Source organism: Ochotona curzoniae, unplaced genomic scaffold (assembly GCF_017591425.1).
Source record: "Ochotona curzoniae isolate NIBS_2020 unplaced genomic scaffold, NIBS_Ocur_1.0 scaffold_4937, whole genome shotgun sequence".
NCBI lineage: Eukaryota > Metazoa > Chordata > Mammalia > Lagomorpha > Ochotonidae > Ochotona > Ochotona curzoniae.
The window spans coordinates 1844487-1872214 of record NW_024467126.1 but is presented as its reverse complement, the minus strand read 5'-3'; the positions used below and the strand labels follow the sequence as shown (position 1 = coordinate 1872214).

At 63.8% G+C, this 27728-nt stretch overlaps 5 protein-coding genes across 10 annotated transcripts; 3 read left to right on the top strand and 2 right to left on the bottom strand.

The window, feature by feature from the left end:
• Positions 1-221: 221 nt before the first annotated feature.
• Positions 222-3803, top strand: LOC121150325 (FGF1 intracellular binding protein). 5 transcript variants are annotated; one of them, XM_040971150.1, is made up of 10 exons: positions 222-377; positions 540-738; positions 870-996; positions 1800-1900; positions 2289-2422; positions 2641-2749; positions 2829-2892; positions 3126-3237; positions 3345-3442; positions 3581-3803. In XM_040971150.1, the coding sequence occupies exons 1-10, from the start codon at positions 293-295 to the stop codon at positions 3704-3706; spliced, it is 1155 nt and encodes a 384-aa protein (XP_040827084.1). In that variant the 5' UTR covers positions 222-292; the 3' UTR covers positions 3707-3803. The 5 variants fall into 5 exon arrangements, 3 of the variants coding, with proteins under 3 accessions (XP_040827084.1, XP_040827086.1, XP_040827085.1); XM_040971152.1 differs by having other exon boundaries at positions 3151-3237; positions 3581-3701; XM_040971151.1 differs by having other exon boundaries at positions 2289-2437; positions 2635-2749; positions 3151-3237; positions 3581-3701.
• A 31-nt stretch (positions 3804-3834) lies between these two features.
• Positions 3835-7233, bottom strand: CTSW (cathepsin W). The gene is made up of 10 exons (XM_040971154.1): positions 7086-7233; positions 6783-6867; positions 5946-6059; positions 5133-5287; positions 4929-5025; positions 4755-4835; positions 4541-4666; positions 4380-4444; positions 4101-4301; positions 3835-4020 (listed from the first exon to the last, which is right to left on the bottom strand). Exons 1-10 carry the CDS (start codon positions 7167-7169, stop codon positions 3910-3912), a joined length of 1119 nt encoding a protein of 372 aa, XP_040827088.1. The 5' UTR covers positions 7170-7233; the 3' UTR covers positions 3835-3909.
• A 4441-nt stretch (positions 7234-11674) lies between these two features.
• EFEMP2 (EGF containing fibulin extracellular matrix protein 2) lies at positions 11675-16453 on the top strand. Its single transcript, XM_040971155.1, has 10 exons — positions 11675-11814; positions 12027-12075; positions 12573-12779; positions 13203-13325; positions 13544-13660; positions 13754-13873; positions 14769-14888; positions 14963-15089; positions 15290-15485; positions 16218-16453. The coding sequence occupies exons 1-10, from the start codon at positions 11704-11706 to the stop codon at positions 16377-16379; spliced, it is 1332 nt and encodes a 443-aa protein (XP_040827089.1). The 5' UTR covers positions 11675-11703; the 3' UTR covers positions 16380-16453.
• A 416-nt stretch (positions 16454-16869) lies between these two features.
• MUS81 (MUS81 structure-specific endonuclease subunit) lies at positions 16870-21934 on the bottom strand. Of its 2 annotated transcripts, none has more exons than XM_040971149.1 (16): positions 21745-21934; positions 20821-20950; positions 20649-20725; positions 20155-20253; positions 19926-19994; positions 19769-19854; positions 19342-19482; positions 19087-19176; positions 18857-18978; positions 18678-18775; positions 18150-18266; positions 17953-18048; positions 17728-17856; positions 17547-17650; positions 17107-17190; positions 16870-17019 (listed from the first exon to the last, which is right to left on the bottom strand). In XM_040971149.1, exons 2-16 carry the CDS (start codon positions 20858-20860, stop codon positions 16953-16955), a joined length of 1419 nt encoding a protein of 472 aa, XP_040827083.1. In that variant the 5' UTR covers positions 20861-20950; positions 21745-21934; the 3' UTR covers positions 16870-16952. The 2 variants fall into 2 exon arrangements, with proteins under 2 accessions (XP_040827083.1, XP_040827082.1); XM_040971148.1 differs by lacking the exon at positions 21745-21934 and adding an exon at positions 21034-21381.
• A 1379-nt stretch (positions 21935-23313) lies between these two features.
• CFL1 (cofilin 1) lies at positions 23314-26081 on the top strand. The gene is made up of 4 exons (XM_040971156.1): positions 23314-23432; positions 25012-25319; positions 25400-25476; positions 25591-26081. The coding sequence occupies exons 1-4, from the start codon at positions 23430-23432 to the stop codon at positions 25701-25703; spliced, it is 501 nt and encodes a 166-aa protein (XP_040827090.1). The 5' UTR covers positions 23314-23429; the 3' UTR covers positions 25704-26081.
• The last annotated feature ends 1647 nt before the right edge of the window (positions 26082-27728 follow it).

Here is a 27728-nt window from a genome sequence, read left to right as displayed (position 1 = left end):
GGCAGGGGACGGGGTCGTTAGAGCCGCGAGCAGGCCTTCCCGAAGCTCTGTCGCCACCGGCCGGCGCGGGGCCGAGGCGAGACCCGAGAACTCCGCCCGCAGCCCGGACCTCCATCTCCCCTCAGCGTCTCCGCCCTGAGCCGCGGCCGCCCGGAAGTGGTCCTTCGCTAAGTCCGGGTACCCGGAACGTAATGTCGGCGCTCCCGGAAGCGGCTCCGTGAAGGGGGCGCGCCCGGCCCGGGCAAGTGCTCGCTTGCACCTGCTTGCGGGTGCGCGGGACGGGGGTCTCGCCATGGCCAGCGAGTTGGACATTTTCGTAGGGAACACGACCCTAATCGACGAGGACGTGTATCGCCTGTGGCTGGATGGATACTCAGGTCTGGGGGGGCAGGGAGCCCGCCGGCGGGAGAGGGCGGGGCGGGCACTTGGTATTTTCCGTTTGGGGCGGACGTCGGGTTTCTGGGATTCCTGGGGGGCCCCTGTGGGCGTGGTGAGGAGGACCCTGCTGCTACGGTCCTCCCCACCCTCCCTTCCCGCAGTGAACGACGCGGTGGCCCTGCGGGTGCGCTCGGGGATCCTGGAGCAGACGGGCGCCACGGCCGCCGTGTTGCAGAGCGACACCATGGACCACTACCGCACCTTCCACATGCTGGAGCGCCTGTTGCACGCGCCGCCCAAGCTGCTGCACCAGCTCATCTTCCAGATCCCGCCCTCGCGGCAGGCGCTGCTCATCGAGAGGTGCTGGGGCTGGGAGGCCTGACCACGGCCCTTTGCAGGCTGAGCCCCCCCCCTCCAGTGGAAGAGCAGGGCACTCAGACGCCTGGGTGGGAACAGGCAGAAGGGTTACGGGCGTCCGCCTCTGCTTCAAGGTACTACGCCTTCGATGAGGCCTTTGTCCGGGAGGTGCTGGGCAAGAAGTTATCCAAGGGCACCAAGAAAGACTTAGATGACATCAGCGCCAAGACTGGCATCACCCTCAAGAGCTGCCGCCGACAGGTGCGTGCTCCTGCCCAGCTGCAGCCTCTGGATCTGGCAGCTTCCTCATCCTGGCCTGTTGCACTCCCATGCTGGTCCCTTCGAAGCCAGTGGCCAGGGCAATCCTTGCACAAGCCCATATCTGAACGTAGCTTTGCCCTGCTCATTTCCTCCTGTTACTGCTGCCCCCTGGGATGGCAGTAGCCACTGGCCCTGGCCCAAGGCAGACTAGTGAAGAAAAGTGGCCTGTGGAGCTTACATATGGGAACCAGGGCAAGACAGCGACAAACACTGATAAACTGATAAACCCTTATTGGATCCGTAACAGCAGCTAAGAACTTTTTTTTTTTTTAAGATTTATTTTATTTTTATTGGAAAGGCAGATTTACAGAGAGAGGAAGCAGAAACAGAAAGAAACATCTCCCATTTGCTGGTTCACTCCCCAAGTGGCTGCAATGGTTAGAGCTTAGCTGATCCAAAGCCAGGAGCCAGGAGCTTCTGCCAGGTCTCCCACATGGGAGCAGGGTCCCAAGGCTTTGTGCCATCCTCCATTGCTTTCCCTGGCCGCAAGCAAGAAGTTAGATGGAAAATGGAGCATCTGGGACACAAAGCAGTGTCCAGATGGGATGCCGGTGCTTGCAAGTTGAGGATTAGCCCCTTGAGCCATCACACCAGACCCAGAACTGCTGATTTGTGGAAGGAATATAAGTGCTAACTCAGCATCCACATACCGATACACAGGGGCCGGGAGCGGAGTGGGCGCACATGGGGATTCTCCATGAGCAGCTGCTTGCTCAGTCCTTCCACCGCCCTCCCTCCAATAGTTTGACAACTTCAAGCGAGTCTTCAAGGTGGTGGAGGAGATGCGGGGCTCACTAAGTGACAACATCCAGCAGCACTTCCTGCTCTCAGACCGCCTGGCCAGGTGAGCGCCACACGCCCCACCCCGTCCTGCACATGGCTCCCCCAACCCTGCCCCTGTGGCCTCTGGCTATGCTGTCATCTCACTTCCAGTCTGTGCTCTTGGTCAGACCCAACCAGGGTTCGAATCCCAGGTGGCCACTTGGGGGAGTTGGGGCAGGGCAGGCCAGCGCGCACGGCTGGCGCAGGCCTGCGAGGACGCTCTCTGCTGCGAGTCCCAGGTGGCCACTTGGGGGAGTTGGGGCAGGGCAGGCCAGCGCGCACGGCTGGCGCAGGCCTGCGAGGACGCTCTCTGCTGCGAGTCCCAGGTGGCCACTTGGGGGAGTTGGGGCAGGGCAGGCCAGCGCGCACGGCTGGCGCAGGCCTGCGAGGACGCTCTCTGCTCCGAGCAGGGACTACGCGGCTATTGTGTTCTTTGCCAATAACCGCTTTGAGACGGGCAAGAAAAAGCTGCAGTACCTCAGCTTCGGTGACTTCGCCTACTGCGCGGAGCTCATGATCCAGAACTGGACCCTTGGGGCTGGCGGTGAGCCCCCTCCTGCACCCCAACCCGACCTAGGGCTCTGGACACCTTTCCACCCCCACCCAGGGCCTGCTTCCCCACCTGCAGGTCCTTTTGCAGACCCCCACGTCCCAGCAGGGCCCCTCACGCGCCCTGGGCCACCTGTTTTTCCCACTCCTGGGGTAGCTCTCCTTGGCTCCGGTCCCTGGCACCCACCGCCTCCCTCCCTGGGCCTCACACAGACTCCCAGGCTGATGACATGGACATGGATTTGGACAAGGAGTTTCTGCAGGACTTGAAGGAGCTCAAGGTGCTTGTGGCTGATAAGGACCTTCTAGACCTGCACAAGAGGTGACGAGGTTCTCTGGGGCAGGGCCCGACGTGGGGCTGATGGAAGTGGCTGCGGGCCTGACCCCAGTCTACCCTGCAGCCTGGTGTGCACTGCCCTCCGCGGGAAGCTGGGTGTCTTCTCTGAGATGGAAGCCAACTTCAAGGTCTGTGGGCGCAGCACCCCTGTCCGGGGCTGGCCGCCAGGTGGCGCTGCTGCCGCCTCAGGCCCCTCAAGTGGGGACTTGGTTGACTGCGGGAGGTGGATGGGAGTGGGGCGCCGGCCCCTCAAGTGGGGATAGGATTGACTGAAGGAGGGGGATGGATATGCAGAGGGGCCTGCCCCTCCCCCAGCCTCTGTGCTCAGCCCCCCACCCCCGGTTTCTGGGGCAGAAGGCAGGACTCCCAGGCTCCCTGCCCCACAGAACCTGTCCCGGGGGCTGGTGAACGTGGCCGCCAAGCTGACCCACAACAAGGATGTCAGGGACCTGTTTGTAGATCTGGTGGAGAAGGTAAGCTGACTGCTTGCTGCCCTCCCCCCCCACACACACACCCAATTCCTGACCAGCCGGCGGGGTGGGCTGGCTGCATGGCACCTAACACTCCCTTGGCCCCGCAGTTCGTGGAACCCTGCCGCTCGGACCACTGGCCGCTGGGAGATGTGCGGCTCTTCCTCAGTCAGTATATGGCATCTGTGCACTCCCTGGACGGCTTCCGGTGAGAGACCCCCGCACACCCTAGGCCCTGGCCTCCTTGGGGGTGGGGGTGGCCTCATGTCTTTGTGACTGTTTCCCCACGCGAGGGGACATGAGGGGATGCCCACGTCAGCCAGCCTGGTCGCTGTTCTCCCTGCAGGCACCAGGCACTCTGGGACCGCTACATGAGCACGCTGCGGGGCTGCCTCCTGCGCCTCTACCACGACTAAGCCCCCCACCCAGCCCCCTGCCCACACCTACAATAAAGTTGCCAAGAGTTTACTGATGGCCCCATCGCCCCTGGGGAGGAACCTGCGGACTGAGGGCGCATGCGTCACTCATGGGGGTGCAGGGCATATGTTTCGGGGACACAGGAAGCTGTGCCCGTGCCAGTCTTTGGCACCCACTCAGAACCAGGGCATTGAGGTTTATTGAGGCTATGTGGGGTGGAGGGGACAGGCCAAGGTCAGTGGCATCCGGCAGGTAGGCTCACGGAGGGCAGGAGACCTGGGTCTTCTTAGTTCGCAGGTCCACGCGTGCTGAGACTGGGTACTTGGTGAGGCCACACGTGTTGCTCCCTCGGTGCAGCCGGAAATAGCCCTACGGGAGGCGGGCAGCAACGTCAGACCCGGAGGGGTTGCAGGCCTGTGCCCTGCCCCTCCCCCACAGGTCCCACTCACCCTTTCACCCCAGCTCTCTCCCCAGGAGTTCTTCAGGATCCAGTAAGGGATGGAGCTGTGCGGGCGGGGGCGGGACTCCTGCTTGCCCTCCTCCTCCTCCTCTTTTTCAGTCCTGCCAAACCCCACCAGCAGGACCGAGTGGTCTGCCATCTCAGGGTTACACTGGGCGTGGGTGGCCTGAATCACACCATTCTTGTATTGCTGCAGTGGGGCGGGGCGGAAGCAGGGTGCATGAGGGGGACCTCTCGGGCTTCCCCCCCACTCCCCACCACGACTCACCATCAGTAGCTTTTTGTTGATGGTCACCGTGATGGGGCCATGGGTGGCCAGGTGCTGGGCAATTCCTGAGGACAGAGGGTTGACCCTCTGTGGGACTCTCGGCCCACAGATGCTGCCCGTCCCTGTGGTCCAGCCCCTCCGAGCCCCCGCCCCTTGCTCACTGTCTTCATTGGCTGGCAGCATGAAGAAGTCCTGGATCCAGGCCACCTTCTGGTACTTCTTTGCCAGGCACTCCTGGGGCTCCATGGTGCCCTGGAAGGGGTAGTCTTTCTCACTGGCCAGGCCTCCTGGAAGCATAAGGGATAGGGTGGCAGACCCCACGCCCACCATGGTGAGGGTCCCCCCTGCCCGGCGAGGTGGCGACTGGCCACTCACTGTTGATCAGCACTGTCATGAATGCGTCCCACACGAAGCCACCATTGCAGCCATTGTTGCAGCGGTCGCAGTCCAGCAGCTCTGGTCCAGGAAGAGACGGTGTGTGTATGAATGGGGAGGTGTGTGTGCGACAGGCCTCACTCCCACCCCCATATGCAGGCCCCCTGGACGCACCTTGCACCGATAGCTCCTCAGACTTGTGGTACCAGATGCCCCACAGGGCCTCGATGTTGCCTGCTGCCGCCATGGCCCAGCAGCACATGCAGTTTCCCTGGTGGGGATGGCAGAGGATGGAGCAGGGTGTGCTGTCCAGGCTCCGCCCTCCTGCTGCTCCAACCCCCAGGGCAGGCTGGGCTGCAAGGGACATGTGACACATACCTGGTCCCTGACGGGCAAGATGACGCCACGTGCCTTCCGCCAGTCGCAAGAGGGGGGCACAGGCTCCCAGCCTGCTTCCGACACCGCCTCTCTACTCACATTGGGCACTGCGCCAGCCACCATCCGATGCCCATAAAGCTGGCCAAACTCCTCCTCTGCAGGCCAGACAGGTCACAGGGGTTTTTGTTTGTTTTAAGACTTATTTATTTTTACTGGAAAAGGCAGCCTTACAAGAGAGCAGGTGAGACAATGATCTTCTAACCACTGGTTTACTCCTTAAATGGCTGCAACAGCTGGAACTGAGCTGATCCAAAGCCAGGAGCTTCCTCCAGGTCTCCCATGTGGGTATAGCATCCCAAGCACTTGAGCCATAAGCAGGGAGCTGGATGGGAAGCGAAGCAGCAGTGACATGAACCGGTGCCTCTATGGGATGCAGACACTTGAAGGTGGAGGATTAGCCTGTTGAGCCATGATGCTGGCCCCAGGTCCCAGCTTTAATCTCATCTCCTGACAGTGCCTCTGCCACCCCAGCCAGCCACATCCTCAGCTCTTTGGGTCTGTCCCACAGTATGCTGGGAGGCAGAAAGGCTGGGAGAGTGGGGCTCCAGTGGTATGCATCTTCCTGTACCGCTGCCTCCTCTTCCGGAGCGCACAGGCAGTGGGGCCTCTGAGTTTCCGCCCCTGCACCCTGGGGCTGCAGACCAGAATCCAGGTCTCTGGTCTTCAGGGTCCCCTGCCCCTACCCACGGAAGTGGAAAGTGTACCGCAGGCCCTGGAGGAGGCCCTGCTCCCCTGCCCGGCCCCCTGTGGTACCTGTGAGGTCACTGAACATAGTTGCCCCAAACTCAGCCGTGCCCAAGTCCTCCTCCTGCAGCTGCTGCGCCTGGGCCAGGTTGTGGGCAAAGATGAGCAGACGGTGGGCTTGCTCTACAACAAAAGAAAGTTGCACTGGACTTGTACCCAAAGCCTCTGTACAGGAAGTGGCCACTGCTCGCCCCCCTTCTTACTTCCCCCTGCCCTGCACCTTCCCAGGTGAACACTGGCTCTTCCCATGTCACCCCTGCAGACCCCTGGGCTGAGGCAGCGGGCCCAGGGCGTGGTACCAGAGGCAGTAAGGTGGACATCTGCCCCTATCCTAGAGCTAGGTCACGCCAGGGACCTGGAAGCAAAGGAACTTAAAGGGAGATTGGGTGGCTTCCTGCCGGGCCCTTGCCTGTCTCCACCTCTCCCACTTCTGACGCAGCTGTGAGCTGGAACCTGGCAGGGGGCGGACGATGAGCCGGCCGGGACTGGGGCCACAGCCACAGACTCCTGTGGGGGACGTGACTCAGAGGGAGGACTCGGGGGAGGGCAGGGCCCCAACTTGGGGACAAAATGGGTGTATGCTGGACTGCATGGGTGGGTAGTGGTACCAACCCTTTCCTGGAGCCTGGAGATGCCCAGCAGCTGCCACTGGCTCCACCAAATTCATGGAAAAGGATCCTGTACCCACGCATGCTCCCAGGGAACCAGAACATATGCCCACAGCCCTGCCAACATCTGGCTTAGTGGCTTGGCTGAGCCTCTCGTCTGTTCCCAAGCCTGGATCTGGCTAACGGTGAGAGGGGGCTGCAGGAGTGCCCCCCACCCCATTCCCCCCACTGTTGATACCTGCCGCACTTGTGTAACTGCGGTTGAACTGGACCTGGAACAACGCGAAGGCCTCTTTTAGCTCCAGTGGCCAGGGCCCTGGGTCCTGGAGGGCAGACACAGGTGACAGCGTGTTAGTCAGGGCTGGGATCATCCCCCCCGCCACTCCCAGCCCTGCGAGGACAGGCCCAGGGGTCAGTCGACAGCCACTGCCTTGGGCTCCTGGGCAAGGCAGCTGCCACTGCAGCCTCAGCCACTCCTTCCGAAGAATGGGAATGACAGCCCAGTTGTTCCAGGCAGAGGGAAGGGCTGAGGAGCTCTCACCTGGATGCCCGGGCCCCTGACAGCCTGGCCCAGGCCTGCAGCCAGCAAGGCAAGGAGGCAGGAGAGCTGGACAGTGAGTCTCATGGTGGTTCAGTCCGGAGTGCCTGGGGCAGGAAGCTGTGCAAACCAGGTGGAGGAGTGGGAGGGCGGAGCTGGAGAAACCACAGGGAGCAAACAGGCTGGGGGTCGGCAGGGGTGGGGAGCGGGGAGAACCCTAGAACACAGGGGCTGCTCAGGCATCCGCCCTGCCCTGCCCTGCTGCCTCAACCCCGCCCCACCGCTTTACTTTGATCAAAGGCTTCAGGCTCATGGTGTCCTGGGCACTTTGGGGGTACAGAGAGATTTCCAGAACCCCCAAGGCAGATTCTCAGCCAACAGTGTCAGTGCAGGGACCTCACTGCCATCGTGGGAAGCTGCAGGTCGCTGACAACTGAGCGGAGCCAGGGTGGTCTGACCACCCACTCATTCCTGGTGCTCCTGTGAGGCTCAGACGGCTCAAGGGCCACTTCCTCCACAGTGTCTGCCCTGCTCCCCCAGTCTCTGGTGTAACCTGCACCCCCGCCCACTTGGCATCCACCTCCCTGGTCACCACTCCAGAGGTGGCCAGTGGGCCCAGGTCCTTGAGTGTCCAGGACAAGCAAGGCCTGGGGCGGACTCAAGGGCTATCCACTGGCTGCTGCCCGGCTGGGGGCAGACAGGATGCTGCAGATGCGCAGGCCCAGTGTCTGAACTTAGGGGCCAGACGGCAGCGGATAGCACCCACAACTGCCTTCCGTGTGCTGAGTGGCACCCTCCAGATTGGGGACCACATTAGTGAGGATTCTGTGGCTGGGATGTGACATCTGACAGCAGAGAAGGGTGTGAAACGCCGGCTTCCAGGGCTGAAGGTAAGGGGGTGGATGCTCTGCACCAAGACTCATTTGTTCGTACATACCCTGGCCACACTCGCCCCTTTCCCCAGACCGAGCCAGCAGTGCTGTCTGTACCAACGAATGTACAGTAGCCCCGGGCGTTGGCCTGGCATGCAGATTCCTGCAGCCCACATCTGGGGCCTAGGCTCCCACTTCCTGCTAACACACACCCTGGGAGGCAGCAGTGGCGGCCCACCCTTGGGTCCCTGCCACCCACTAGGAGACCTGGATTGGGTTTCTGGCTCCCAGCTTTGGCCAACCCAGCCCTGGGGAAGGGATGGTGAAGGCTCTTTCTGCCTCTCAAATCAATACATAAGCTTTCCAAAAATAAATAGGTAGATCATCGAGCATGGCACCCACCCCGCGAGTCTAGTCCAGAGGCCAATTTTGTGGCTCAAGCTGCCATGGCACCATGTGTGTCTCCTGAGAGAGGGTGGGTTTGGGAGCTCACCCCTGGATCTCTGCCTGCTTGGCCTGTGTGGGAGGTTAAGGGCACACCACGTCCCAAAGGAACTCCTTGACAACAGAGACCTTGGACCGGCCTGTTCATTGGCCATGCAGGTGAGAGCGGTGGACTGTATCCCAGTCTCTCTTCTCTGTCCTTGGACGAGCTGTGCTGGGACTTCCTTGACAAGCAACTCTGAGAAGTCAGGTGCGACCCCCCGTTACCTGCCAGCCTACCTGCCATCTCTGAGTGCTGGATGGGACCTGTGACATGGTTGGAGGGTCCAGAGAGAGTCGTGCCTTCTAGCCAATGACAGTGTCATTGTTGAGTGGGAGGACTGTCGGGAGGTGCCCCCTGCCCTCCCCCTCTCTTAGTCTATACACGTTTGTGCGTGCTTTACAGTAAATGGCCACACTTAATCAGGTGGTCTCCAGTGATTTGTGCTAAGAAACACATCGTGGCCACCTCAGCCCCTTAGTGGCTATGGGGCCTGCTGATCAGGAAAACCCCAAGAGGTGGGCATCATGAGGAGTGCCACACAGCCCTGTCTTGTCTGGGGCTGGGGAGCAGGTGGGACCTTCCTCTCGGATCCCCCTCCCTTGGTGAGGCCGACTCCCTGTGGGTCAGGCTGGGTCCTGGTGCCTGGCAGTCTCCCCTGCAGCCTCTGCTGACTAAAGATGAGGGGCAGAAGCTAAAGTCCAACTTTGAGTCAGCAGCTGCCCTAAGCCGCCCCCCTCAGGCCTGTTCCCCGGCTCTGTGGGATGAGGCTAGGTGCAGCCCCCTGCCCAGACCCCTGATGACAGTACAACCCTGTCCTGCCCCTGAGGGCGGGGCTGCTAATGGTGCCTTCCCCCCTTGTCTGGACAGTGGCCTCAGTTATGCGCAGCTGCTCTTGACGATCGAGAACCTTAAAAAAACCCATTTATTCATTTTTATTGCAAAGTCATATATACAGAGAGGAGGAGAAACAGAGAGGAAGATCTTCCGTCCAATGATTCACTCCCCAAGTGACCTCAACGGCTGGTGCAGTGCCGATCTGAAGCCAGGAGCCAAGAACTTCCTCCAGGTCTCCCTATGTGAGCAGCAGTTGCCCCATCCCCCCTTCTCTCCCCACTAGCTGCGGGCTGTGTAGCCTTGCCCAGGCGGCCAGGTCACCTGGGTGGACACTGGGGCTTTTGTATGTGGCCTCTTGGAGTGCGGCATGCACACTGCCCAGCAGTCTGGCCCGCATCCCGGCTAAGCTCTGCCTCAACACCACACCTGAACAAGGTGGGCACCCCCACCCTGGCTCACTCCCCAGCTGACAGACACACATTTGAGGGCTGCGTCCACACGGGGGCTCTTTCCAACCCTGTGGCCCAGTCTTCCAGGTCCCCCAGTGGTGTGTGTTGGTCGGGGTGTTTCCCAAGCAGCTACCCTGGAGGAGGGCCTCCAGGCCTCCAGAGCCCCGCCTGGACTTGTGGGTGCTTTCCTGGCTTTTTAGAACTCTGACTTCAGGGCCCAGTGTGGAAGCCTTAACAGCTGACATCCTTGCCTTGCCAGGATCCCATATAGGCAACAGTTCTAATCCTGACAGCCCTGCTTCCCATCCAGCTCCCTGCGTGTGGCCTGAGAAGGCAGTTGAGGACAGCCCAAAGTCTTGGGACCTGCATCTGTGTGGAAGACCTGGAGGGAGCTCCTGGCTCCTAGTTTCAGATTGGCTCAGCTCCAGCCATTGCGGCCATTTAGGGAGTGAATCAATGGACGGAAGATCTTCCTCTCTGTCTCTCCTCCTCTCTGTATATCTGACTTTGTAATAAGAATAAAATAAATCTTTTAAAAAATAATAAAATAAATCTTAAAAAAAAAGAACCCTGACTTTGAATGTCCTTGTTCCAGGAGTGGGGAAGGGTACCCACATCTGAGTCCCATTATGCCTTCCCTTCTCCCTGAGTCAGCCGAGAAGAGGCGTGCGATCGTGGGGGACAAGCAGTTGTGGCACAGGGACGCGCGGACCGGACAAGCCCGGCTCACAGCCTGCAGCCCAGCGCGGGTTTTCCTGCCCACGCAGCCCTCTCCTGCCAGTCCCAGGTCGGAGACGTGGGCAGCGCGAAGCCCCGCCCCTTCCTGGGAGCGGACCCCGCCCTGGACACGCCCATCATTGGGGGCGCGCGAGGAGGAGGGGTGCGCCCAGGGCTTGCCCTCCTTCTCGGGGGCTTCCATTCATTCGGGGCCAGCCGGGAACGGCCGCCCCGTCCCCCAAAAGTGTTGTGACTTTGCGGCGGGTGGAGAGCATGGGGGTGGCCCCCAGGCAGGAGACGTCCCTGGGGTGGAGGGCAGCGGGAGGAAGGGGCCAGTGGCCGCGCCTGGGAGCGGCTCCTCCCTGGGCAAGGGTCCCGGGACCCGGGATAACAAGTTGGGAGCGTCTGGAACCTCGGTCAGGACCGCAGAATACAAACCAGGAGAGTCAAATCAGGATCTGGAGGTCCCGGGCCAGGGTAGCGGGGACTCGGCACCCAGCCCCTCCTGGGGGGCTCCGATCGCCAGTCTGGGGGTCCGAGATTGAGGGGTGGTTGCGCGGATGGAGTTGCGAGCGCGCACTCTAGGTGGGGACCAGGTGCACCGGCTGACGCTTGTGACGAGAGTCAAGGGGCTCCAGGGGCAAGTCTGGGGGCTGGACATCCAGGTTCTTGGCTCCAAGACCTAGCACTGGGGGAGGCGGCCCCGGGCAGCGCCGCGGGGGACCGGGTGGGGGCCTGCGGCCGGCCGGGGGCGGAGAAGCCAGGGGGTCGGGGTCCCTCCCCCTGGCGCGGGCTCAGGAATCCGCCGAAGGGCGGGCGGAGGCGCCGGGGTGGGCCGCACCGCGGCGGGCGGAGGCGCCGGGGTGGGCCGCACCGCGGCGGGCGGGGGGCGCTTCCTGGGGCCGCGCGTCCAGGGAGCTGCGCGTCCGCCCGTCCGCCCGCAGGCACTGCTCTGGCCGCCGGAGCCGCGCGCGGGGCCGTCGCGGCCGAGTGAGTGGAGCTCGGTGGAGCGGGAGGGCGCGGGCCCGAGTGTCGGCCGAGTCGGCGGCCACGGAGCCGAGAGGCCCACACCGCTGGAGTTGGAACCGGGTGGAGGCGGGGTTGTCCCGGAACCCAGGGCCTATGGGAAACGAGTGGGCCCCGGGGTCCTGCGTGGCTCCAGGGCTGCTGCGGGGGAGCTGGCGGCACCGGGGCTCCGCGCAGGGAGAGGGGTGACCGGGCTGGAAGACCCCTGACCCCTGTCCGCCTCCTCCCGCCCCAGGATGCTTCCTTTCGCCTCCTGCCTGCCCGGGTCTCTGCTGCTCTGGGCGCTGCTGCTGCTGCTCGTGGGGGCAGCGTCTCCGCAGGACTCAGAGGAGCCCGACAGCTTCACGGTGCGGGGGGCCAGGAGCGCTGCAGGGCCGGGACCGGGTGATGGGGGTTCCTGAGAGGGGAGGCTGCTGCTGTCTGAGTAGCTTGTTCCTCCCCCTGGGCGGTGGAAGGGCTGAGGGGGTCACTGTTATGAGCAGGCCCCTTATTCCTGGCCTGGCCAGTCCTCGGAGTCCCCCTGGGGTGATGGGCATGGCCACCTCTGGTTCCCTTCCAGGAATGCACCGATGGCTACGAGTGGGACCCAGACAGCCAGCACTGCAGGGGTGAGTGGACCTGCAGGACCAACACCCCCCTCCCCAGGAACCCGGAAGAGAGCTGGGGCCAGCTCAACCAGAGGGGGCCCCTCCCTCTCCAAGAAACCCAGGAAATCCTGCCCCTACTGGCCCCCACCAGAGTGGACAAGGAGAGTGGGCACTGCCCAGCAGAGTGGGCCCTCTTAGCCCCGCTGTTGGTTCCTCTGCATCCTGGGAGGGCAGCAGCCGCTGGCCGCCGGCAGAGGGTGAAGAGGCCTGTATTTGGCTCTTGGACTTGGAGCGGGGGAGCCAGCAGGACGGTGGCACCTTCTGCCCCACTGCGCCTTGGGCGGGCCCCAGGGAGGTGGAGGGGAGAGGTCCCAGGTAGACAAACCTGCCACCTTAGCCGCCTGTTGAGCTCAGAGAATGATTGTCCAGCTGGGTTCCTGCCTGCCCCCCACTCCACCGATGCCTCCCTCCAGAGCCAGCTGGGAGACTAGCTGTGCCAGCAAGGCCCCTTCCTGCAGATGTCAACGAGTGCCTGACCATCCCTGAGGCCTGCAAGGGGGAGATGAAGTGCATTAACCACTACGGGGGCTACTTGTGTCTGCCGCGCTCAGCCGCTGTCATCAATGACTTGCATGGCGAGGGGCCTCCCCCACCAGTGCCCCCCGCTCAGCACCCCAACTCCTGCCCACCAGGCTACGAGCCCGACGAACAGGAGAGCTGTGTGGGTGAGTCCCTGTGTGTGCAGGGTTTTGGTTGTATGACCAAGCAGCCCCGTGGGGCTATGGGGTGACTGATGCAGGGTCCACCCATGCTCCTCTGGGGCTTAGGATGCTCCCCCCTCCCCGCTTGCCCCCCGGGCCCCTCTCCTTGCTTGCTGAAGAGACCCTGCCGCCTGCCGCTTGGCTGATCCAACCCTGAAAGCCACAGGCCCTGGAAGCAGGGTATCCTGGGACACTTGTTGCTGGGGGCGCAAGGGTGGGCAGTGCCCCGTTTCCTGTGCAGCCAAAGACAGGTTTCCTGCTGGCTCCCTGGCTGGTGGGCGGGTCCAAGCCCTGTGTCCGTGTTCTGCAGGGGAGCCTACGCGGGGACATCTGGGTGCCTGTCATGTTGGACGAGCCCAGGTGGAGGCTCAGTGGTGTCTCCCACAGATGTGGACGAGTGTGCCCAGGCCTTGCACGACTGTCGCCCCAGCCAGGACTGTCATAACCTGCCCGGCTCGTATGAGTGCACCTGTCCCGACGGCTACCGCAAGATCGGGCCCGAGTGTGTGGGTGAGTGCAGGCAGCAGCCTCTACACTGACCCCCTGACCGGGCACTTGACCTTGATCCCAGTCCCTTGCCCCCTGCTGCCTGGGCCTTCCAGCCAGAGGCACACAGGACCTCGAGGTGTGTGCATGTGTATGTATGTCCACATTCCTGGCTGACCGGTCCAGTCAGTGGCCTTAAGTCCCAGCGGGCCTCTGCCCTCCCTCGCCCGCCTCTGCCGCAGACATCGACGAGTGCCGCTACCGCTACTGCCAGCACCGCTGTGTCAACCTGCCTGGCTCCTTCCGCTGTCAGTGTGAACCAGGCTTCCAGCTGGGGCCCAACAACCGCTCCTGTGTGGGTGAGGCTGGGCCAGGCCAGGCCCCCGGGCTGGGGGGAGGGAATGCCCTTGCTGAGCCTCCCTGGGTTTTCATTCCACCTGCCCCACCCCCAGATGTGAATGAGTGTGAGATGGGCGCCCCTTGCGAGCAGCGCTGCTTCAACTCCTATGGGACCTTCCTGTGTCGCTGCCACCCGGGCTATGAACTGCACCGCGACGGCTTCTCCTGCAGCGGTGAGCGCCCTCCCACTACCCCTCGGTCCCTGGACCTTCTGTCTGCTCCCAGGGACCCCATGTCACCCTGCCCGGGGATGCTCCCAGCCGGGTGTGGGGGCAGCATAGAGGGGCTCAGCAGTTCTGTGAAAACGGGCACGTGGCGGGTCAGGCTTGGCTGTGGAGTACCTGGCAGGACCAGTCTTCCCTGAAACACACGCTCAGGACGGGTGTCTGGCCACTAGGGGCGCCCATGGCTCCTATCCCAGCAACCCCAAGTTCAGCTCCAGGCCGGCCTGCAGTTCTGGCTCCCCGCTCACTTGCTGGGCGTCTATCACGTGGGAGATCTCCTGGTCTCAAGTAAAATAATTTAAAAAGAAAGAAAAGTGGTCTGTGTAGCTCCCTGGCGAGCTCCAGAGTTTGGGCCAAGTTATTGAAAACGAAACGAGGCTGGGCCCTCACAATCTCTCTAGTCCAACCCACTTTTTTTTTTCCTGTAAGATTTTTTTATTTGAAAGGCATCATTGCAGAGACAGAAATGTGTCTTCCAACCACTGACTCACTTCCCAAATGGCCACAATGGTCAGGGCTAGGCCAGGCCATCTTCTGCTGCTTTCCAGGTGCACGAACAGGGAGCTGGATCAGAAGTAGAGCAGCCAGGATTTGAACTGGTGCCCCTGTGGGATGTGGTGAGCATTGTAGGTGGTGGCTTAATTCGGTATGCCACAACACCGGCTCCTAACCCATTCATTTTAAGACAGCGAAAATCGGGTTCCCCCCATATCCGTCAGTGGGGCGCACACCAAGGAGCTTGTTTTTGGTTCCTGGCAGTCCTTGGGGCTGAGGTCTGTGGCCGGAGGGGCTTATCTCATCCTCCCACGCCGGGCCCAGGTCCTCACCCCACCACCCTCCTCAGATGTTGATGAGTGCAGCTACTCCAGCTATCTCTGCCAGTACCGCTGCGTCAACGAGCCGGGACGGTTCTCCTGCCACTGCCCACAGGGCTACCAGCTGATGGCCACGCGCCTCTGCCAAGGTCAGGCTGGCCCGGGTGGGGCGGGCAGGCTGGTGCCAGGGGCTTTCGATGCCAGTTCCTCTCTCCTGGCACAGACATTGATGAGTGTGAGTCAGGGGCACACCAGTGCTCTGAGGCCCAAACCTGCGTTAACTTCCACGGGGGTTACCGCTGCGTGGACACGAACCGCTGCGTGGAGCCCTACGTCCAGGTGGCTGACAAGTGAGTCAGTGTGATGCCAGCTGGAACTCTAACTCCCAGAGGGCTGTGCAGGGGTGGGGGCAGGGGGCTGGGGGTGATGCGTGCCCATGAAGGCTCATGAAGTTGTACTGATCCCTGCTTCCAAGTTCCAGAAGGAATGGAAGGCTCCTTTGGCGGGTGGGCTAGGACTTGATGTATATCCCCGGTCTTGGGGCCTCCAGCCGCTGCCTCTGTCCGGCTTCCAACCCCCTGTGTCGGGAGCAGCCCTCCTCCATCGTGCACCGCTACATGAGCATCACGTCGGAGCGCAGCGTGCCGGCCGACGTCTTCCAGATCCAGGCCACATCCGTCTACCCTGGCGCCTATAATGCCTTTCAGATCCGTGCGGGAAACTCACAGGGAGACTTCTACATCAGGGTACGGCTTCCCCTCACCTCCCCCCCAAGGTGTTCCCGGAAGCCCTTCATGGGAGCCGGGGTTCCCTGTTAAGTTTGGCCTGCCAGGGGCCAGACGTGGGCATCCTACGTCCCGGGGGGGGGGAGTCACAGACAGGTGGTAGGAAGGACCTGCACACTATGGCTTGAGCTTCCTCCCATCTGACTTCAGCTGCTAAACCATGAAACAAGGACGGGAAGGGCGTGGAGAGGAAGTGCAGGGGCCTGGGGCCCCTTCCTGTGCGGTCCTCAAAGTGGTGCCAGGTTCTCCAGCCCATGGCCCTCTGATGTGGGATTCGTCTGTGCTTTTTTAAAGATGTACTCATTCGAGAGAACCTTTCACATCTGCAGGCTCACTGCCCCAGTGCTCCCACCTGCCAGGGCTGGGCCAGCTCAGGTCTCTCGGGTCCATCTGCTGCCCACCAGGTGCATTAGCAGGAAGCTGGAACAGCAGGGACTCAGACTGGGCACTCACTCCATGTGGAGCCTAACCTGCTGTGCCACAGAGCTTGCTGTATTTAATTTTGTTGGGGGATGTAAATGCTTTGAAGGGGTGTGGCCTGGTGCTGGTCACCCAGGACCTAGCCTGGCCTTAAATCCCAGGAGCCCTGGGGGCAGACCACGGGGCTGGCCAGTGGGAGGGAAGTGGAGCCGAGCACGGCCCCCCAGCCTAGGCTGACGCCATCTGCACGGCCCCCCACCCTTGTGCCCGCAGCAAATCAACAACGTCAGCGCCATGCTGGTCCTGGCCCGGCCTGTGACCGGCCCCCGGGAGTACGTGCTGGACTTGGAGATGGTCACCATGAACTCCCTCATGAGCTACCGGGCCAGCTCCGTGCTGAGACTCACCGTCTTTGTGGGGGCCTATGCCTTCTGAGGGCACGGGAGGGCGCACCCCGCCTGCAGCCCCTGGAGGGGCTGGAGGAAGTGACAGGCAGTAAAGGGAGAGAGGAGCCTGCTGGCGGTGCAGGTGGGTGGCCCTGGGGAAGGGAGGAGCTCCTGGGAGACCCTGCCCCCAGTGCCAGGCCTGGCTGGGTTTGCCTGGGCAGCAGCAGCAGGAGGCCAGGGGTCCCAGCTCTGCCCCAGGAGACCTCTGCATAAACCCTGTGGCTCCCCGGGCCTGCACTCTAAGTTATAAAAGAAGTAACTGCTCCTTCGTGGTTTCCGCTCTTCTTTTGCAAGCTCTCGCCAGAAGGAATTTTAGTTGGTCAAGACCCACTGATTATACAAACCAGATTCCCAAGTCGCCAGGCCCCACGGCCGCTGTCCCACAGGCCCGTGGAACTCGCTTTGAAGGTCACTGGGCCCCCGGGCCGCCCTAGATCGCACCCATTTGCTGAAGCCCTCTCTTCTACCATGTGCAAGTCTGTGAGCAGATCCTAGGATTTTTATTGTAGCCTGGTTAAATAAAAGGTGGGTGGGCCTGGGTGCTGGGGCACGAGGGGCCCTTTCAGGTCAGGGGAGTGCGGCTGCAGTAGAGCTGGGACAAGGTCCTGCTGAGAACGGGCCCCAGGTTCCTGTGGGAGAAGAGGTACTCAGGCTGCCCCAGGACTTGGGGCTGCACAGTCCCGGCCCCCCCCCCTCACAGCGCCCTCCAGCCTCACCTCTGCAGACGCCCGCACTTGATGGTGCTGAGCAGCAATTCCTGTTCCTTAGGCGTGGCGCAGGCGTCGTAGGCGGCCAGGAGGCTGTGGGGGACAGGGACGATGGTCAGCAGCTGGTCCATTCCTGAGGGCTACAGGCCAGCTGGCAGGAGAGGCGCAGCGCGGGGCAGAGGAAGCTGAGGGCCTATCCGGGAAATGCTACAGCCCACCGCCCGCCCTCTTGGGCAGACAGGGTAGATTCCCACAGCTGCACCCCTGTTTCCCCAGCCCCTCCTCCATGATACACGGGAAGTCACTCCTTCCCGGGACCTCCACCAGGGCCCTAGGTTGCAGCTGCCTGTTTGCTTCCATTCATCTGTCCGTAGCTGATGCACTCAGGTTGTCCCTCCCCACCCGCCCCAGCACTAGCAGAGGTGACTCCCGTGGGCAGGGATGCCCACCTGGAAGGGGTGCTGTAGCGCTCCACTAGGGCTGCGGCCTTCTCCCCGCTCACGCCGCTCACCTGCATCAGCTGCCGGGCAAAGACTTCGCGCACAGACTGGGCCTGGGGACGGGAGGGCCCGGATGAGGGAAGGCCAGGGCCTGGCAGGAGAGGCCGTTTGGGGAGGGAGGAGGCAGTACCTTGTTCTTGATGGCACCAGCATTGAAGTCACTGAAGGTGAGCAGTGAGCACAGAGGATTTGGGGCAGTTCTTGTCTCTGGGTGCAGGTCCCCTGGGCTCCCCAAGGGCCGACTGTGTAGGGTGTGGCCCTGTGAGAAGAGGGCACCAAGGCTGGCCTGGTCCTTGCCCAACACCAAGTCTGGGGAGCCACCCGGGGGCACGGGCTGACAGGTGCAGCGGCTCACCTGATAGAGTCTCTGCAGACCCCGGGTCAGGAGGGCCAGGTAGGCAGCCGACTCCTTGATGTCCGCTGTGCGCTTCACAAAGAAGCCATCAATGACCTAGGCACAGGGACCCAGGCTGGGACTGGTGGCTCTGGCTGGAACCACAGGCCACACGTCACCCCCCTGCCCCCTAGCCTGGCCCTGAGCTGGCAGGTCACCTGCGTGTTGGTGACTGCCTGCAGGAGCGTGCTCTCCGGAAGGCTGAGGTTCTCGATTGAGCCGTGGTCCTCCACCAGGTACACTCGACGTCCCAGGCCGCAACGCTTCAGTCGGAACTGGGGAGTGGGGGGTTAGACTGTGACACCTGTAGACCTGGGCTGTCCCCTTAGGTCACAGTCCAAACAGGAAGGGCCTTTGAGGCCTGCCTTGGTTTCCCTGAAACCTCTGGCTATGGGATCAGCCCCAGAGCAGGGCTGAGGCACGGCGGCTCAGATTCCACTCCTAGAAGTCTGAGCCTGGTGTATCCTGGACTGCAAGGCCTGGGGACCCCCAGTTCTGCTGTGCACCTGCCGGGGGAGGGCTGCCTGGAGCAGCTCTAATGAATGCAGCTGGAATCTTGCAGGGGGGAGCCACCATGAGGTGTCCCAGATTGGCCCCTGGAGCCCTGAGGGCTGAGGTACTGGCACAGGCAGTGGGCAGGGGAGCAGCAGAGCCCAGGCAGGGCTGTGGCAGGCCTGGGCAGGCACCTTCTGTTCCCGGAAGCGGCCGTCGATGATGCTGCTGCACAGGTCGTCCAGCCGCTTGCGCTCCACAATGTGGTCCAGCACCAGCTCTCGGGGCCTTGCTGCAAGAAGCGGAGGACACTCTCCTGAGTGTGCAACCCCCACCCACGGGGCCCTGCCTCGGTCCCTGCCCATGTATTTACCTGGGTCCTTGGGCCTGGTCTCCTGTGCCACCCACACAAAGTCGCCGACATGCAGCTTGCGCACCGAGTGGGCCACACGCAGCCGCTGCAGTTCCCGCAGCAGCTCAGGCCGGTGTCCCGCCCTGCGGGGGTGCAGGAGCAAGGAAGCCAAGGTCAGGGCAGGCCAGGCTCCACCCTCCTGCCGGCATGCTCTGCTGGGCTCTTGGGGCCCCCTCCGCCACCTCACTCACCCCCTGGTCTCGCCAATGTCCACACATAAGAGCACCCTGTACTCCCCAGGCCCCAGCTCCAGCTGCTGGACACCCCCTTCGCTGGCGCCACTGTGGGGAGGGGAAGAGTAAGTTCACCTGAGGCAGCGCCCCGGTGCCAGGGCACAGCCTGCACTGGGGGTGGAGCGGTCCCCCCAGCTGCAGGCTGCAGGGATGGGGTGGGGCTTGGCTTCCTTTGCAGGGCCCTCCCACTCCCCCGCCCCAGCCCCTCCTCACAGTTCAGCTGGGGCGGCTCCTGGCTCAGCTGGCTCCTCCCCAGGGGGCCGTTCAGGTCTGACACCGCCACACACAGAGCCCAGTCCTTCAGACTCAGCCAACTTCCGGGCCAGCTCCAGGCCCTCCGAGGACAGGAAGTACCTGGGAGGCAGGAAAGACCAACCTTACTCTCCCTTCTCTGCTGGCACCCAGCAGGCCCTCCTGCCTGCCGCCAGCTGGGCTGTCCTCGCCTGCAGGGACAAGAACAGCCTCCCCACCCCCACCTTCCTGCCCCTCAGCTCAGCGTCCTCAGACCTGGCCAGGGTCCCTTCTCAGGTCTGCAGGGAGTAACTCTGGGACACACTGTGCAATCCCATCGCACTGAGCCAAAGGCTTTCAGCTTTTCCAGTTGCCACGGCAACCCTTCCCTCTACCTGCCCAGCCCTACCTGGCCGGCTGGTGCGTCCTGATGAGCAGGTTCCTCTGGAGCAGAGAGCGCAGTGCTGGCCAGGGTCGCCCACTCTCAGGAGTCACCTGCAAAGCCAGAGGGAGATGCTGGCGAGCCCAGGCCTGCGAAGGCCCGCACCCGGCTTTAGAGCGCTCACCTCGGCTGCCTTTTGAGCACACTTCTGCAGCAGTACTTCCTTGGTGAGGGAGCCCTGGCCCTCGGGACTCTGAAACCAGGGGAACGACAGCGTGGGTCCCATGCCTGGGCACCCTGCTCGCCCCGCTCCAGTGCCTGCTGTGCCCACCACAGGCTCCTCCAGCCACCCTGTACCTGCCCCTTCCCAGGTGCCCCAGTTCCCCCCCCCCCCCGGGTGGCCTGGCTCTCACCAGGTGCTCCTGATAGAGCAGTAGCAGTATTGCCCGGGCCCCTGAGCGCCGAGGCGGCCAGTAGCCACCAGAACCCCTGGTCTGTGGCTGGGTGGAGACCTGGAAGGTGAGAAGCGGGGAGGGATGAGGTGTTGCGGTCCACGCTCCCCCAGCACCCCTCCGCAGAGGCTTCTATTTCCTCAATCTGTAAAACTGATGGGTTGATGCCCTCGGACCAAGGGGGAGTGTCTGCAGGCCAAGCCTTGTTCCGCCCGCCCCACACCCTAGGAAGGCAGCAGCCGGTGTCACGGCTCATGGGCAGGGCTTCCCTAAGTGGCTGCAGGTGGCGCTCTCAGCAGCTGTCAGCAACACGTCAAGGGACAAGTTAAAACACTATGCATGTCCTTTGCCCAAAACCAGGCATCCCAGGTGAGACCCCAGGCCCAGGCCCGCAGACCCTGCTACTTTCCGCTCGCCCACTTAGCTTGCCACGGGCCTTCCTTGCCCCTCCTTACTGACACGGAAGAGTCCTGCACTTGGGCGGGCCGCCTTTCACTCTCCTCTCCAGAGGGCGAGCCGGTGTCGCTGTCACCTGCGGGAGCAGAGCAACCCTGTATTCCAGCTCTGAGAGGCCTGGGATGCGGCCCCGCGTCCGGCAGAATCCCGGGGCTGGAGGGAAGCGCTCACCGCCGGCCGCCCGGTGCCGCTGCAGCCGCTCGTCCAGCATCCTGCAAAGCGCGTCCCCGAAGTGCTGCAAGATCTTGGCCTCCTTCCCGCTGCGCAGGGGCAGCGGGTACCGCCGGAGGGAGCGCAGCGCCTGGCGGAAGGGTTAGGGTGCTGGTCAGGGTCTGCCCGGCGGGAGCCAGCACCTGTCCGCCGCAGCCCAAGCCGGGACCCCACCTTCTGAAACACGAAGCGCGTGCGGCGGCCCTTGCTGGCCGCCTCGTCCCGCCACTCAGTCAGCCAGCGCACGAAGAGCGGGTTGGGGCAAGCGGGCAGCGGACGTTTCCGACCCAGGCGGACCGGCGCCGCCATGAGCCTCCCCCAACTCCCTCGCCCTTAGGGCTGAGTTTTCTGGAGGCCCGGAGGACGCCGACAAGTACTGGGGGCGGGATTCGAACACCTGGCCAGGGTCGGGACCTCTGCAGTCACGTGGCCCTGCCCGCCCCCCTGCGGCCCTAAATGGCTAGGACCCCGCACTTCTCTCCTGGGTGCCCCCTTCCCGGCCAGAGACGAGCCTCCGCCGGACGCGCCCCGACCCGCCCCTTCCTCCCACCGCGGGTTGGAAAGCGAGTCGTGTCCTGGATGGCGAGGAGGAAGTGGCGGGCAGCGCGCCCTGGCGGCTGGGAGGGCTGCTCGGGGCTGGGCTGGGGTGGGGTGGGCTGGGCTGGGGTGTGGGTGCTACCGCGCCTAACGGACGCGCCCCAACTCGGCTGCGCTAAAAGCTCTCCTCGGTGCGTTCCTGTTCCACCTCAGCTTTGCCAAAATGAGCGCCTGGGCTCCAGAAGACCGGGAGAGATGGGGATATAGAGGAGGAGAGGCAATGGAGGCCGAAGGAGTGCAGCTGTCTCTGTGAATGAGCCTCAGAAGGGGCTCAGGGGAGGCACCCACCCAAAATGCGGTGGTCCGAGCTCCCCCGGGGACCGGGGTCCTGCGTGTGCGGTGCAGGGCCCAGCTGGGTGTAGCCTGGCGAGGGGGCGGAGAACAGCACGGAGAAGTAGGTCAGTGAGGAAGAGCAGGTGCCGGGCAGCCCCGGCAGGTGTGGCGGCGGCCAGAATCGGGCAGGGGGATGGGCCTGGGTGAGCAAGATGGCTGGGGGAGAAGGATCCTAAACGCAGGTGGGGACCCCCGGCCCGTCCCCCAGCCGCTCAGGCGGAGGTTTTCAGGACGGGAACGGAGCCGGTGGTCCCGGGCACTGGAGCTGGACACCGGGGTCCCGGGGAGCGGGTGGTCCCGGGCACTGGGGCTGGGCACCGGGGTCCCGCGGGCGTCCTGAGCTGCGGCCGGCGCCGCCCCCAGGCCCGCCCCTCCGAGACCCCGCCCCTCCGGCGCTCCCGCGGCCCGCCGGGTCCGGCTCCCGCCGCCCTCCCGGCACGGCCTTATAAGGAGCCCGAAGCCGGCGCCGCGCCTGGCGCCGCCCCCGCCCGGCTCATGCCCTAATAAGGACATCTAGGGCATCCCGCGGCCAGGGGGCGGGCGGGAGCGCGTCTCCAGGGCAACCGCGGCGGCCTCCTCCCCCGCCCGGGTTGCTCAGGGCAACGCCGGGGCTGCCCTGTCCCCGTCGGCGGCGGCTCGAGGGGCGCCGGGGACCTGGGGGTCCAGGGGCGGCCTCCCCGGGGCGCGGCCGCCCCCGGCGACAAGCCCCGCGAGGTGTCCCCGACGGCGGGCGCTGCTCTCCGTGGGAACCCCTTTATCCTCTGCGTGGGACTCGAAGCCTCCCGCGGCTTCTGGGTTCACCTCGGAGCGGGCCTCCCCCCGTCTTTGTCCTTGGCCATGGCTGGCGTTCGGGGCCGAGGAAATCTCCGGGGAGTTCTCCGCGAGTACCGTTTTTATTATTTTAAATTAAGGTTTACAGCCGTAGAGAGAACTGAGAGGAATCCTGGTTTATCATCGGTTTTTCCCACGGCCTGGAAGGGGCCCGTGAAGAAAACCTGCCTTCCCGTCGCTGCTCCAGCCCTGGACCTTATTTTTTGATGCGCGCTGGCTTTCTTTTCGAGACGCACTCCGCGGACATTGCCCCAGCCCTTTTTCCTCGCTGGAGACCCAGATCTCCTCAGAAAAGCCCCCGACCCCGACCCCCGCCCCTCCCCACAGCCCCGGGGATCCGGAAAAGCGCCCCAGCGCGGTCTCCGGAGGATCGTTTCGCTTCGCTTCGAGAACCGACAGCCTCAGGAGAGGGAGCGTTTTCGGGTCAACACTACCAGCGCCGGAGCCTTATTGGCTCCGCTCAGAGCGTTTCCGGGACGATCCGGCCAATGAGCTCGCGCTCCGCGCTGTGGCCCCGCCTGCCGTGGCGGTTTCGGCCTACAGGTCCCGGCATGCCCCGCGCGGAGCAGGGAGGCGAGCAGAGAGGACGCTAGGGAACGCCGGCGGAGCCCGACGGGACGCGCGGACTCCATTTCCCGTCGGCCCCGGGGCCGGAGCGCCGGAAGCCCGCCCCGCCCCTCATTGTGCGGCTCCTACTAAACGGAAGGGGCCGGGAGAGGCCGCGTTCAGTCGGAGCCAGGCAGCTGCCGCGGCGTCTCTCTCGTCTCCTCGGCCTCCGCTTTTGCCATCTTCCTCTCGCTTCCGGAAACATGGTGAGCGCGGGCAGGCCCGGGCGGACGTGTGCGCGCGGGGGGCAGCGGGCGGCGGCCTTTGCACCCCGTTTCTCGTCCCGAGCGCCCCGGGGCGGGCCGAGGGGGTCTCGCTGGGGGAAGAGCGAGGGGGGCGGGCGGCGGCGCGGTGCGCGTGCGCGCTCGGCCTCCCTCCCCCCCCGGCGGGCGCGGCCGTGGGGGAGGGGCGCGCGCGCTCGCGGCATCGGCGGCGCGCACCGTCCCTCGGGGCGCGCGTCTCGCTGCAGCACGCGGCGGCCTCCCTGCGCCCGGGGCCCCGGGGCTGGCACGGGGGAGAGGGAGGGAAAAGATCGTAAGAAATGATGACCATAATAAAAGCAAAAAGCCGCGCGCGCGAGGGAGCCCGGCGCGCGCCCACCCCGAGGGCCCAGCCGCCCGTCTCGGAGCAGGTGGCCGGGCAGCAGCCGGAGCGGGGCGGCTGCCTGCGGGGACCCCGCCGAGTCGCGCGGCGCCTGCGCAGCACCCCGGGCCCCGCCGCCCGGATGGGGCCGGCAGGTGGGGCCGAGTTTAGGGAAGTGCTGCCCCGGGCCGGCGCCGCCTGGAAAGCACCCCGCATCCTGTGTGGGGCCCGGCGGCTGCGGCTCCCGTCGGCCCGCCTGCGGGCGCGGACGCAGGGCCCCCCAGGCCGGCCGCTGCCCCCGGGTGGGCCTGGGCAGGGGGCCGCCCGCCGCCCTCTCCCCGCCTGCTCCGGAAGCGGCGCGGTCACGTGGCCAGCTTCCTCTGCAGCTGGGGGGGCAGGCGTCCCCTCCTGGACACTGCCCGCCGGGCGCCGTGGTCCTGCGGCTCCGCAGCGGGCGTGCTGTGCTGGGTTTTGTATTTTTTTTGTTTTTTTTGCTTACGTTTTATTTATCGCGAGAGAACGTTCCTCGGCTGTTTTACTTGCCGGTGGCCAGGGCAGTCCTTCTGGGTTAGGCTGTGGCTGCCATCCTGGTCTCCTGCATGGGTAGCAGGGCCCGCCATCCTCACCCCTGGGGCCATCTGGGTGTCAGCGGGAGGCGGGATGGGGAGCCCAGCCACTGGGCCCTCCGCCTTCAGGCCTGTGGCCCCGGGCCAGCAGTGGCCGGCTGGGCATCTAAGTGGACTGTTGTGATTCTTCCCTCGGTTGGGAGAGACCCCAGCGTGGGAGGCTCACGTTGGTTTTCTTGCTGGTTGGGTTGAGCCGTTCCCGTGAGCTTGGCTGGCACCGGAGGGCCTCTGTTGGCATGCCTCCGGGTACAGCGGAGTGCCCAGTTGCTTCCTGTTGGGAGAGTGCACGGTGACTGAGGGTCCTAGCTTCGGTGGGCGCCCACGTCCAGAGGCCGAGAGCTGTAAGCAGCGACTGCGACCCAGGGCTTGCCCGGGCCTTGCTCTCCCCAGGCTTCCACGGCGAGGGAGGACGTTGGACGGGGTTGAGGTGCTGGGACCTGCCCGCCTGGGGTGAAATAGTGGCAGTCTTGGGAAGGCCTAATGACCCGGGAAGTGGGACTGAGGGCTTTGGGTGGGGGGCTCCCCCCCAGGCCGGCCGTGTGCCCATCCTCACGGCCGTGTGTGGCTCGCCCACTAGGCTTCTGGAGTGGCGGTGTCGGACGGCGTCATCAAGGTGTTCAACGACATGAAGGTGCGCAAGTCGTCGACGCCCGAGGAGGTGAAGAAGCGCAAGAAGGCGGTGCTGTTCTGCCTGAGCGAGGACAAGAAGAACATCATTCTGGAGGAGGGCAAGGAGATCCTGGTGGGCGACGTGGGCCAGACCGTGGACGACCCCTACGCCACCTTCGTCAAGATGCTGCCGGACAAGGACTGCCGCTACGCGCTGTACGACGCCACCTACGAGACCAAGGAGAGCAAGAAGGAGGACCTGGTGTTCATCTTCTGGTGAGCCGCTGGGAGGGCAGGGCGGGCGGGGGTGCAGACACCTGCTGGGGGTCCGCTGCCAGCCCCTCTGCTTTCTCCAGGGCCCCGGAGTGCGCGCCCCTCAAGAGCAAAATGATCTACGCCAGCTCCAAGGACGCCATCAAGAAGAAGCTGACAGGTACGGCCTGTGCGGCGGGCGGGCGGCTGGCTGGGGTCTGCCCTCCCCCCGCCGCTCCTCCCCCGGCCGCTCCTCCCCCTGCGTCCTGCTCACGACCTCCCCTCTTCCCTGCAGGGATCAAGCACGAGTTACAAGCCAACTGCTACGAGGAGGTCAAGGACCGCTGCACCCTGGCCGAAAAACTGGGGGGCAGTGCGGTCATCTCTCTGGAGGGCAAGCCCTTGTGAGCCCCCCAGCCCTGCCCAGTGTCTCACAGCCCCGTGTCTGCCCTTGGGGGTTGCAGGCTGCCCCCTCCCTGCCAGACCGGAGGGGCTGGGGGAACCAGCAGGGGGAGGGCAGTCCCTTTGCCCCAGTTGCCAAACAACCCGCTCTCCCCCTCTTCTCCCCTGCAGCCCTGATGGCTCTGGCCCCCACAAACCGCTTCCGATCTGATTCCTTTTGGGTTGAATAGACCAATCTCCCTCCCCCAGGCGCCCATGTTTGGGGGGCAGTCCTGTATTTTTTTTAACGATAACCTGCTCCCGTCCCTTCCCGTGCTGCCAACTTCTAACCACAGTAGTGACTCCGTGCTTGTTCGTTTAGTTCTGTGTGTAAATGGAATGTTGTGGAGACGACCCCTCCCCTGCTGGCTGGCCCCCCCCCCCCCACATACACCCTGGTCTCCATCACTATGGAAGCAGAAACAGTAAGGGACCTTCAATTAAAAAAAAAAAAAAGACAATAAGAAGTTTTTGTTTGAGATTTTCTTTGTTTGACAGGCAGGGAGCCCAGCCTGCTCATCAGCTGGCTCACCGCGCAGGTGGCAGGGTTCGGCCCATGGGCTTTAGCAGGAAGCTGGATTAGAAGTGCAGGGTGGCAGGACTGGAGTCGCATCCTGTGCCCTAGGCGCAAGTGTCCAGAGCAGCAGCGTGGTGCACTGCACCAGTGCGCCTCCCTCAGAAGGCTCACGGGTTAGTGTTTGTCCAGACCTGGGAGGGGTGACCAGTGCATATAGGAGCTTGCCCCCAGAAAGCATTCTCTGACCTGGCCGAGCAGTCACTACCTTCCTGGTTGTGCCATGGATGGTACCAGATGAGCCATTTCAGAGTGTCAGTGCCTGGGGCGGGGGTCTGCTCCTGGCTGCGGTTGCTTATCAAAAGGGGCTTTGCCTGGTGTGCAGTGAGGGCCTCTGCGGTGCCCTGAGCGGTCAGGTGGCTTGCTGGGCTGCCTGTTGCACCTTCTCGGTCCTGCTGTCTCCTGTACAGCTGACTCACATTAATGAGGGCCGGGTTCAGTGGCAACTGAGTCAGAGGCCAAGGGGTGCCCTTGGCCTTGAGTGTGGGGCTGGAGTCCATTCTGGGTGGGGCCAGCCAGAGCCCAGGACTTCAGACTGACCCAGGTGCTTGGGCCTCACCGCCCCCCTCCCTATGTTTAACCAAAAGGGCGTTCCCTGGGCCCAGGCCTTCGCCCAGCTGCACAGGCTGCACTTTGGGCTTTTCGCTGCCTGGCAGGTGCCCTGGGTACAGCAAGCTTTGGATCTCCTGGGAGGGAGGCGGGGAGAGAGCTGCGTTTTTCCAGTTAGTGTATACCTAGGGTAGGGGGTGACGGTGACGGGTGTGGCCTTGTGAGGTGCTGCAGACCCCAGGACCTGCTCCAGTACCCTGGCAGATGCCGTTCCCAGCTGACCCTTGGGCTGGGAGGCTGCCCGGCCACAGAACAAAGCCGCAAGGGGTAGCCGTGCGCTGCCCGAAGGCTCCTGCCCCGCCAAAGGGGGTTAGGGCCCTTGGCTCCATCCACCTGTGGAAGGTGGCTCCTGGGCTGCCTTGGGCTTGGGGTGGGGCTGGCCTGAGCAGTCTTCCTGTAGGACTGGCACTGGGAAACCTTTGGGCCACAGCTTTCAGTCACGGGCTTCTGACCAATGAAGGAGGGGAAGGGTTTTGGCCAAGATGGGGAACTGGTCTTACTCTCCTTAGTTTGTACAAGCGTGAGCATGTGGGAGGGGAGGCCTCACCCGCTCACCTGGGCCTGTTTAGGGCTGTGAGCTCTGCAGAGGCAAGTGCTGGGCCTGGTAACTGGCTGGTGGGGGGTCCTGTGCTCCCAGAGCTGGCAGTATATCCCCTGGGAGCTCCTTCCGGTCCACCTCCTGGTTCCTGGTGCATATCACTACTGTGTTGGCAGCTAGTCCCCAGAGCTGCTGGTACAGCTGCCTCATCCCAGGGGTTGCCCCACCTTGACTGATAGCTTCAATGTGCTGGGGGACACCTGGCCTTCCA